The 12,024-nt window shown below is 40.4% G+C and overlaps 2 protein-coding genes across 2 annotated transcripts in view; both read left to right on the forward strand.

Moving 5' to 3' along the window:
- The window catches only part of mapk8ip3 (mitogen-activated protein kinase 8 interacting protein 3), a 55,517-nt gene that overhangs the window by 2,255 nt on the left and 41,238 nt on the right, over positions 1–12,024 (forward strand). The window lies entirely within an intron of this gene.
- Positions 224–4,765, forward strand: jpt2 (Jupiter microtubule associated homolog 2). The gene is made up of 5 exons (XM_040006263.1): positions 224–405; positions 1,148–1,299; positions 1,717–1,868; positions 2,704–2,740; positions 3,349–4,765. Exons 1-5 carry the CDS (start codon positions 350–352, stop codon positions 3,609–3,611), a joined length of 660 nt encoding a protein of 219 aa, XP_039862197.1. The 5' UTR covers positions 224–349; the 3' UTR covers positions 3,612–4,765.

The raw sequence follows: 12,024 nt of genomic DNA on the forward strand, positions 1-12,024 counted from the left end.
TCCTGCTTTTGTAGAAGATGTGTATAACCTATTGCTATAATTAAACAGCCGTGTAAATCATATTTAAATAAGAAAACTATAGCCTCAGTGCTGTTCCGGGAACAATGCACAGTTGCTTCTCCAAAGTCTTTCACTCGTAATGGGAGTGTGGGTGCAGTGAAACGAGCGCACCTCAGCTTGGCAGAGGACCAGTTATATTCCTCTGTGTCATAGTTGGGTGGGCTTGAAATTCTTCACTACGGAGTTGAGCCGGGCACGCGCAGGCAGAGGGGGAACTTGCTCGTCGTCCAGTTGGCAAACTGACGAAGAAGTTGTCTTCGGAAACTTGAAGGGTCAAAACAGAGCCACCATGACTTCGACTAACATGTTTCAAGGGTTGGATAGTGCTTCGAAACCGAGTTCAAGGTAAAGACAACAGCTGCGCGGCTTGGTTATGTGCGAATAAGAGCCGCCAGTAACGTTTTATTCCGACTGCAGCCAGGAGCTCGGACAGTTAGCAGCCCAGAATTTAGTATAACGTTGCCTGTCAGAACTTCGTAGGGTTTTTTTTTTCTTCCACTAATTTCTTTAAGCATATCTCGAACACGCAGTGCTCCCAGAAAGCTTAAATGTCTGGGTGGACGCTTAAGTGGAGCTGCAGTGGTTTGAGTTAGCAAACTTGTTAGTCATGATAGCTTTCGAGCTAGCCATTCAGGCGTTGTCTACTGCGCCTGCGGAAGTGTGAAATGCTCCTCGGAAGGCTCTTCTTTGTATCCGCCAACAGAGGCGTTATGGTCACACTTTCCTTAAAGCAAGAGGTTCGGGTGCTTTTTTTTTTTTTTTTTTTTTTTTAAATCTCGAAAGCACCAGTTTCCCGATCAGCTCCCCTAAGTAGAATGATCAAACTTTCAATAACGAAAGAAAGTAAAGCGTCTGTCTGATATAATCTATAGCAGACAATGGTTTCCATGCGTATATGGCGCCATTCCCGGGTCTATAATCAAGTAACCTGTTATTTAGCTCAGTTGGCCCAGCTAACATATTTATAGCCCGGTTACTTAACGTTTCCTACAAGTCTTTGAATGTAAGACATGACAGTAACAGTAGACGGTAAACGTGAATCCGCATTCTGTTTATTTAAAGATTTAACTTGTATGTTAATCTGTAGGGTGTTGCAGCCTCCTGGAGGTGGCTCCAGCAATCTGTTTGGTGGCTATGAAGAGGACTCTGCAGCATCAAAAAGACCCAATAAGATGGCCTCCAAAGTTTTTGCTCCACCAGAGGAAGCCCAGAGTGCACCGAAACGCTCCAATCCTCCAGGTGAGATTAACCTGCTGGTGGCTGATGCTTTGGCTTTTCTGTCTCTGCAAATCCATGTTCAGAGTGTGAAAACTATTACTACAATGTTATATTTCCACTGTAAACATGTTGGCTGTTCTCTGTGCCTGCACATAATACACCTGCTCATATTATTCTGGTATAGCTGGGTTTATTTACAGTTCAGGGTACTTGATTGCCCTGATGGTCATAAATATTTTTCTTTGAAATGGTCAGAACATTCTTGCCATTTCGCAAGTGCACACAGTATGCAAAACTAAACTGGGTGTGTGCTACATCTGGTACAGAAGAGTGACTCTTTATGAAATGGACACAGAAATTACATTTTATTTTTTTACCGTTGCTGAATTATTTTAGAAGATTGTGTCACTATATGGTATGTTGGTTAATCTTTTATAGGTGGAAAGAGTAGTGGAATATTTGGTGACTCTGAGCCTGCTGCTCAACCACAGAGACCCATGCCACCAGGTGGACCAACCAGCAACATATTTGGACCTGCAGGCACGGGACCTGCCCAAAGTCCAAGCCGAAGCCACCCAAATAAGCCAAAGGTACTTTTTGACTTGTATTTTACGAGTTGCAGAACATTTTTATTCCAAGCCTGTGCAAAAAAAAAAAAAAAAAAAGTCTCTTTAGTGAGGAATACATAGGTTTGCGACAGGCAGCACTTCAATAATAATCTCTAATAAACACACACTAACTGAGCCCCACCCTAACACCTACCTGTCTGTGCCTCCAGTGAGACTGGTGGTACGGTAACCTCAGAGATGATCTCTAATTTGCATAGATAGTGACTGCAAACCTGGCTGATGTCAGCCTGTTATTGTAGATGTCTGATTACTAATCAGCAAAGGTGTGTTTAAGTCAGCACGAAAGCCTGAAGCCACCTCTAGCTTTAGCACATTGTTTAATGACTCAACAAAGGTCCTGATATTGTTAACCTTTGAGTTGTAGGTACTGAGGGTCATTCAGATTATTTGCAAAAGTAAAAAAAAAAATGTGGCAAACATAACTATTATGACCTTTAAAACTAAAGAAATGTACACAGTCATGTATAATAATTGCATTTTCTTGTCCTGTTCTCATGTCCATTTGATATGCATTTTTATGCCCATTTACTCATCTGTCATTTCAATAAACACACCATCTAGAGAGGTTTTAAAGGACAAGCTGACATTAAAAAGAAATGAGTTTGTGCTTGCACGTCACTGTCTTTGTGTTGATTTCTTTTCTTCTTCTTTTTTTGGCAGACTGAGAGGATTTACCTTCATTAACATTATTAATTTCAATTTTAACTGTGTGCAGTGAAACAAGAACACTTGTGGGGTTTTTTCTTTCTTCCTTATCTTTACTGTTTTTTGTTTTGTTTTGTTTTTTTTAATACAGGACAACCTAAGTGTGGGACCTGAACCTGAATCACCAGGTGAGTACTGTACATGTTCTTTGTGTATAATTTCTTTTCATTATACTATTAAACTACCTCTGCTAAGCCTTGCTGTTCAGACGGATCAGATTTAATCATATTGTACTGTTTTCTAAGTTTTACACCCTAAACTTTTAATCAGTCTTCAGTTAATGAGAGAGAAAAATAAATTGAGTCTATTTATGTTCTCATCTGTGCATTTCCACTGCTTAATTGCATATAGCTTCATGCAAACAATAAAAATATGTGATAGTCTCAAACTATCCTCCATCTCTGCAATTCTTTTTTTTTTTTTTTTTTTAAATCTTACTAGTTTCACTTAGATCTCAAATGTAACCAATATGTGATTTCACCCTCCTCTGTTAGTTAGTGAACTGGACTTGAAAACGGCAGGGCTTGTGGTGTCTTACATGAACTCAAGCTTTCTGGCTTTAGATTATAATTTGGTACTCCATGCTCTCGTCTAATGATCATCACTTCTGGATCCAAAAAATCAACATGGTGGTGTCCATCACACTACGCACAACACACACAGTGCAAAAACCAGGGGGTCGGGTCACGGTGGCTGTGTCCATTTTGATATCACATGTCAGCGTGTTTTGTTTCAGTTCCTCAAGCTCCTGAAGCCAAAGCCAGCCAGCCTGAGGCGAAAGAAGAAACGGCACCCCCAGCCGATGCACCAGCCAAGGAAGAGCCACCCGCTGCCATTACCGCTGCTGTCTCGGCACCCTCGGAGCCTGAACCCACACCTTCTTCATTTCCTGATGACACTTCGATGAAGAACCACGAGCCTCACCTGGGACCCAAGCCTCGCTCCCACAACAGGGTCCTCAACCCTCCTGGAGGAAAATCTAGTGTGGTGTTCTACTGATCAGCTGAGCGTGCCACCTCTCCCAATTTGTGTCCATAAACCTCTTTGTGTGCTCCCCTGTTAATCTTCTCTCATTCCTACACTGCTCTTTTGATGGTCATGTGATCTGTACACCTAAATGCAGCCCAATTATTGTTGTTGTTCACACCTGACGCCTGGGCTCATAAGTTGTCCTCAACATCTTGCACTTTCATCCCTCGTTTTTGACTTCCTGCCATCTGTCTTCTCCTTGATATTCTTCTATAATGAAACCTGCAATCATTACAATCACCAATGAGTCAGCTGAATGGTTAGCTGTCACCTTATCACTTTAACTGTAACACAGTTCGGTTTCAACTTTGCAGTTACTGTTTTCATCGTTTGTGTTACAAGCATTTGTAAGTGTAATTTGTCTGGAGGCACAATCATCTAATTTTTGTGTGTGTGAAAACATTTCTGCATCTCAAGAACTGTTTAGAGTTTGGCATACTTGCACAATTTTCAGATTTAAAACTGACCTGCAATTTGGTTTGGCTAAAAACTTCACCGCAGACATTTGCCCAAATTTTTGGGAGCTTTCTGGGGTGAACACAGCTTCTCATCAGTTTAATTTATGAAGTGCCAGATCTTTATTGGATGACCACTTAATTTCAGAATTTAAGAAACAATCCATGTGACTGAGGCCTGATATAAGCTTGGCATCCTTTCATCTCTCTAGCCTTTTTGTTAATTATGCCTTACTAAAAACGTGTACAACAGAGAGCACAATCTGTGATTAGGAATTGAAACGGCTGTTTACTCCCCAGATGTTTCTGTGTCCTCAAAGAAATTCCATTTTGATTTATGTGAATGTATTGTGCAGGTACTTTCTCTGCTTCGACCTCATTGCTTGCTTTATCTGAGAACATAATCTGCCTTCTTTTAGCTTGGGGTAGGCCTCAGTTTATGTTTTAAATTAAAACGGCTTGAAGACAAAGTGAACTCTGGACAAGCGTGCGGCCTACCTGAAGTCCAGGTGGGCTCGATGATAATCACATTTTCACACTCATCTCGGGGCAGACCTGTGGTGTTCTGGTGCCATCCTGTCTCCTCCGTGTCGATGTGCCTGGTAGGCAGCGAGCGCAGCAGAAGAAAGAAATCCTGTGTATTGCAATAAAATGGTTGTTTTGCAGTAAGAGTTTGTTTACTGTGTCTGCATTCATCATCTACTAAAAACTGAGAAACACTCAGGGATGATTAATTTAAACATGTACATTTTGTTAAACTGGAATTCGTCTCTCCCGTTGATGCTTATGAGGATTTGTGTAAATCTGACATACAATCCAGTGTTGTCTGTCCCATTTTGAGTCACTGACAGTGGTGCTTTTGTCTGAATTTGTCCTCGGGCAGCACTCTCTGGAAGCCGCTTCTGTTTTTTTCTCCCCACATACAAAAATGGCCACTTCTGCCCGGAGGGAGTTTATTTTTGCTTCGCAGCCACAGAATCTGTATAGAATTTTTAAACATTTCTATTTGAAGCAACGGTACAGATGACAGCACATAAAACACTGTTTGCTTGTGTGTGTGTGTTTGTGTATAAAAACTGTCCAAAAGTCGATTCTGTTCATCTGGACGTATCGTTTTCAGTGGGAGAAATGTTTCGTCACTCATGCAAGTGACTTCTTCAGTCTCAGCTGACTGCAGGTTTCCTCAATCTTATAAATAGAAGAGTTACCTCATCAGGCCAGGACTCTGCAGTCTATTTACACCTACAGGGCAGTGGACACTGTTTCAATGATGAGGATGTACATGTCTGGATAGGGAGGAACGCTGGTTTAAGCAGAGTCAAGGAGGTCATTTACGTGAAAAAGGAAAGATCATCTCTGAATCAAGGAGGGGGCCTAAGGGTACATCTTTCGCCATCTTACAAAGTTGTGATTGCAGCCATTCCCCAACTCTCTGTGAATGGTACTCATGGCCATTGATCAGTGGTCTTTGATCAGTGGTCATGAGAATTTGCATATTTAAGATTAAGGAACTGACCTCCCAGCCCATTGTTCCTTCAGTGAGCTGGTTTCAGTCATTTTGCAAATGTACTGTATAAGACTGGGGAAAGCTGAAGTCAGCTGAGACCGAAGCAGTCACTTGTATAAGTGACGAAAAGTTTCTCCCACTGAAAACGCTACGTCCAGATGAACAGAATCAACTTTTGGAGATTTACTTACCTGGATGATTGAGAATGTATTAAGATGTAAAAAACTGAGATGTTCAGAGGTCTTCCTTCATGGTATCGAGCAGCCCACACAAAACAGGGTCTTTGTGTTGGTTTTAATGTAGGTGCTGATGTTAACCACCATGTTCAGCAAACATCTATCAGGTCATTCGACTTGTTAGCGTCCTCCTGAGCTGAAGGTGGTGGCTATAAGTGACTCAAACATGACAAAAATGGGTTCTGAGTGACTGGCTGGACAAAAATATTAAATAGCTTGACTAGTTAAAAATCATGAGGAGCAACAACTCCATGACTGCTCTTCTCTTATGTGGGATATATTAAAAATGGACAAGCCGTTTGAAAATATGATGTGAAATCACTTAAATAACCTGCTGGGTTTGCTAAAAGTTAAAATATTTATACTACTTTGGCTGATGGGTTTTGCACATCACTTTTAACTTATTAAGTGGATATTAGTGAGGGTCATGATAATCAATTCAATTGAGTAATGGGTTGATTAAGTCCATTTCCAGACTAAGAGAAAAAGTCAGTGAACATATCAGTAGGTTTAGGTGTAGGCTAATCCATGTCTGGTTATGGATGTTCACTGACATGGTGTCTTCTTACTTGGATTTATCCAAATGTATGTAAGTTTTGGTCTGTTGAGCCTTCGTGTAGCACCAAGCAGTAGACCTAAACCTGGATGTGCTTCTGGGTTCTGCCTCTAATGAAAATGGATGAGTGTAAAATGCAACCATTGTTTGTAGTTTGCTGCCACCTACTGAGTGAAACTGTTAGTTACCCGTTCAGTTTAGTAAGAAGCATTAGTGTTTCACAGCCAAATGCAACAGTTTGCAGAAAACGCCTGAAAATATAAACATGAATTCTTCCAGGGATAATATAAAAGACAAAATTAGGGACTTCTTTATTACTATGACAGACGAACAGTGGGGTGCACTGAAAACAGGGTGCCCACATGAAAACACCATGCGGTCACTTGGCAGCATTACATCATCGGTGATTCACATCTGCTTAACGGAACTCATGGCAATGATCAAGGACTGTGAGGGTGGTTTCGGCCAAGGGCCGGGTGTCAACTTGGGGGAGAAATCGGAGCACTGTGCATGTTGCCCCAATTCATGCACCCAGCAACTGAATCATGAGGGGCCAAAAGATGCACCAGTGCCTGAGCCCACCAAGGACTCCACAAAGGAGTGTGACGTGTGCGAGGCTGAGCCCTCTGCACCTTGTAATGATGTGACAGTGGAAGCTCCACTGTCAGAGGAACAGTTGCTTGTTAAAGAGCTCATGAAGGCAGTAATCACACATGCCTCAAGAGAGGCAAATGTGTATGGGGCGCCGTTTGTAAAGTGAAACATGCTGAAATTAACGGCAACATTTTCCCACATTTAGCTCAAAACCTTACAAAAACATATTTTTTCGAGTACATTTTTACAACATTTAGTAAAATATTTGTAACTTTTCATCAAATGTTAAATATTAAATCTAAATGTTAAATATTAAATCTAAATGTTAAATGTTAAATCTAAATGTTAAATATTAAATCTAAATGTTAAATGTTAAATCTAAATGTTTAGGCTAATATGCAAATGTATTGTACGGATCAACGGAAATACCAAAATAAAAGCTTCCCGAAAACCTCCGGTGCAAAATTGTGTCTGTTCTCTTCCTCGCTTCTCCCCGCCATGTGCTGCTTCACTTCTTGCCTACGAGCATGTCCAGCGATTTTGCTGGACATGTGCTGCAGCGATTGTGAAGTGGAGACTGCAGCTGCTAAGAGTGCACTACTGCTAAACCTTTGGATGGCCGACAAAACGGATCTTCCGATGTTTTCAGCTAAATCGCCGGACGTGCTTTCTCATGGTCGGGTTATGGCTGAATTCCAGTGGAATGACATTCCAGCCATGTGTTCCAGCCCTAAACCTAACCTTATCTAACTATAACCTTATTCCTAACCTTTACTAGCAGTTAAATGACGTAAAATAGTGTTTTCCAAAGCGATTTTTAGAAAATGAACGAACGTGTAGATTGAGTCCAAACGGTTCTCACGTGCTCTCCTTTTTCCGTTGCCGTAATTTAGGAACGTGTTGGGTACCCGAAAGCATAAAATGTTGACAATTTGTCACCTAGCGAAAATTATTACGCTTTGGGAGTGAGAACGTGTCTGACCACTACCGGCACACTTTTGCAGCGGAGGTTTTCGGAAAGCTTTTATTTTGGTATTTCCGCTGATCCGTGCAATAAATTTGCATGTTAGCCTAAACATTTAGATTTAACATTTAGCATTTAGATTTAACATTTAGATTTAACATTTAGATTTAGATTTAAATATAATATTTAGATTTAACATTTAAAATTCTGTTTTAAATATGAAAAGTTACAAATATTTTACTAAATGTTGTAAAAAATGACTTGTTTTGAGCTAAATGTGGAAAAATGTTGCCGTTAATTTCAGCATGTTTCACTTTACAAACGGCGCCCCATAAATGTGTCGCCATCCGATGAGATTCAGCAGGGTCTCTTCATAGCTCTGTGGGCGCAACTTAAAGAAGAAACTCTAAGTATAAAAAAAAAAGGATCAAAAGTCTTGAAAAGGCAATTTTCAAAGACATTACAAAGGTACTGGGTATTACACCTAACCTTGTTATCATTGCGTTGGCTGTAGCTTCGCCATACCAACAAGTGGTGATTTCGATATTCAAAGACCACCTGTTCCGAAAGAAGCGAAACCTACTTACAAGGTTTTTCGCATGGTGTGGAAAAACAGAGGATGATGAAGACCAGCTACCAGAAACTGACAATATCTCCCAGACACTTTTGAACGAATTTAAAGATATTATATTTCCAATACCGGGAGAAAAATCATCATCTGGAGTTACTGGCAGATCTTGTGATGCTGGCAAAAATGAGCACGTGAGCGCACTTATTCACGGTGTAGGCTACTGTCGCCAAACAGCTGTTCAGTAAAGTCTGGCCTCGAATCAAAAGGATTCCAATCCCCGCTGTACATGTGAGATTCCTCAGTAATATGGTGTACAATTCTCTCATAGAGAAGTGGAAAGACCCAGATGTAATGCTGACATTCATGGCATTAGACCACAGATATGTTTACAAGCTCATTATTAGGGTCCAAGAGCATGCTGTAACCATATTAGAAAGTGAACCTTTCATCTGAAGCTTCTTTTCCTCTGTGGGTCGAGCTGTAGGGTTTGCACACGCACACGCACAAAATAAATATTTAGAGTCAATCCATCAGGATTGACTCTAAATATTTCTTTAAAATTATTTGGACAGTTTAGGTGTATTAGTTGACATCAAAGTGACTCTTTAAATTGGCTAACAACAAACGATTCACACAAGCTAATTTATTTCACATCCAATGAGTCACTTTAAAAACCCCACGACCGGTCGAGGCAGATGGCCGTCCCTCACTGAGCCTGGTTCTGCCGGAGGTTTCTTGTTTTTAAAAGAAAGTTTTTCCTCCCCACTGTCGCCGAGTACTTGCTCAGAGGGAATTGTCAGATTATTGGGGTTTTATTTTTGTCAACTAATACACAACTCAGGGCTCGCAAAATCGCTAGCCCGACGTCCCGGAGCTAGCGATATCTCCGGTCGGGCGACCAAAATCGATCTCAGCCCGCCCGTCGGGTTATCATAAAGCCCGACGGGCGATTTTGCGAGCCCTGCGATCTTATTGGGCATTCCAAATTGATTTATTTTTTATTCATTAATAAAGTCCTAAAAAGATTATATTGTGAATATTGCATGTTTTCATTGTCACACAAATTTGTACATTTTCAGCCTGAACACGTGTGTTTGTCTTCTATTCAAAATCAAACATTTTAGTAGCAACCATTGTATTAAAATATGGCAGATGTTTTACTCTGATTACACAAACTTTATGTAGGAGTAGGTCACAGATAAGAGGTATTTATTTGTAAATTTGACCTCTGACCTCACAGAGATACAGGATGACAGGATATGTGATATTAGAATCCACATATAATCTCCTAAATGTTGCCAATGGCAGTAAGGAACATAGCTCTAAATAACATTATCATCTTTTTGACCCTCACTATAGTCTGTATGACAAGTCAGAACAAAAGGTCGGAGGTCAAATGTGGCATTAAATCCTAATGCGGTACATTCCTATGTTGACAATACACACCACACTTGTAAGAAAGTTATAAGTTAAATTATAAGGCTTTTTATAAGGTCTTTCTCTATGAAAGCAGTTAAGATCATTATGCAAATACATAGGGCAGCAACTGGGGGACCCCAAAGTGCAAGCCCACCCTCAGTATATTGGGGTCTGGAATAAAACTAGAATTAATTAAAAATGTGTAATTAATTATTTAAAAATAGAAATACAGAGCATTTTAAACTAAGTCAATGTATATTTTAATTACTTATTTATATATCTAGTGAACTATTTCCTGACATATTCAGTTATTTTGCTACTCATCAGCAGCAGTGCTGTGCATCCTGCTAATTTCATTATCGAGTAAATTAAGAGCAGTATTGCAGATACCGATACTTTTAACCTATAAAGGGAGCTTATGTAGGGGAGAGCAGTGTGTTATTATTTATGAGCTGAATCATCGTACATTTGCCAAGTTCGGAACACATTTTCATGAACACCAACACAACAATGTTGTAAGTTTAACAACCCACAGTAATATACTAGTTAACACAGTTTTCTTGTGTATTGATACTGTGGATTTTTAGAGACCTGAAATGTAAATGTGCTGTCTTTAAAGGAGTTTGGGTCAGCTTCTGTTGTGTAAGTTTGTTATAGGCTATAAAGACTTGGAATGAAAATATTTTTAATAAAAACTTTTAAAAATGCACAGTTCAGTGGGATATAGTGGGATTAGATTGGCTGTGTCTCGGTGTAATCTGTAGTCCTGCGACAGACTGGCGGTCTGTCATCGTGCAATTGCAGAATAAATGTATGGATGGATGGACAATGGGATACATGCTGAACTTTGAGGATAGAAACAAAGTATCAATCCAGTTGTGTTCATATTGATCCAATTATGAAACCATAGATCATATTAAAGAACCTTCCCAGGAGTGTCCAGCCTACTAAAATTACTCCAAGAGTGCAGCAATGACTCATCCAGGAGGCCACAAAAGAACCAGAACAACATCTAAAGAACTGCAGGTCAGTGTTCATGATTCAACAATGAGGTAGAGACTGGGCAAAAATGGCATCCATGGGAGAGTTCAAGGAGAAAACCAAGGTCCCAAAGGCCCTCTCACATTTACCAAAAACATCTTGATGATCCCCAAGACTCTTGGGAAAGGCACTGACATTATAAATTCACTTGTATATAAAATATAAACAGGGTAGAGTTTTTGGGAAGGAGAAAAGTAGTCACACAAAACCAAAAAGGTCTCTGTGTCAAGCTGTAAACGTGTTTATTTCTGCTTTAAAGTTGCACATTTTAACATGAGAGTCTATGGAGAGACAGACTCAAGTGGCCATTAGAGGAACTGCAGGTCTTGGCACAATAACTCACAGTTATTCATCATTTCATACAGACTGATCAGCTCCCTGAGATGAGCTCGGATCCAGTGAGGTACTGACATAGGATGTGAGCGTCTGTCATATGTCACACGCTTTCGGCTCATCCTATCGGCTCATTCCTCGAGCTCCTCCAGCTGTTTTGAGCTGCTGCAGAAGGCCACTGCCATTGAGGGAACACTTTTGCCACAGTTGTACACACACACAAAGATTCTAGGTCTGACCAATGTCGCAGCCGTAGGCAAAAAGATGACAGTCAATAAAATTCTAAAAGGTAATTTATTAACACAATGATCAAAAAGTAAAAGATAAAACAGTCCAGTGTCCAATTTGCCTGTGAAGTAAAAACACACAGTCCAAGGCCAGAGCCAGCTATGCCACAAAGCCAGTTGTGGCATATTAAGTAGATAGCCAGTGATCACTCTGGCCTCTGCAACTCAGCTGCCTTTAGGCTGCAGCATATAACTGGCCCTGGCCTGCACAGAGACACAAAGTAACATGTTTCATGTCTCGCTGTGCAAAATGGGTTCAAAAACATAAACAACTGTGGTATACTGTTTGTCCGTGATTTGTGGCAGGATCAGCCTGATATTATTTGTGTCCCACTGTAACTTTACTGTATAAAGAGCTAAGATCTCCAAAATGTCAGGAGCAATGACTGTAGTCATTGGTCAGGAGTAGTTTATAAGAAG

This window comes from Simochromis diagramma, unplaced genomic scaffold (genome assembly GCF_900408965.1).
Source record: "Simochromis diagramma unplaced genomic scaffold, fSimDia1.1 OVJJ01000510.1, whole genome shotgun sequence".
Taxonomy (NCBI): Eukaryota; Metazoa; Chordata; class Actinopteri; order Cichliformes; family Cichlidae; genus Simochromis; species Simochromis diagramma.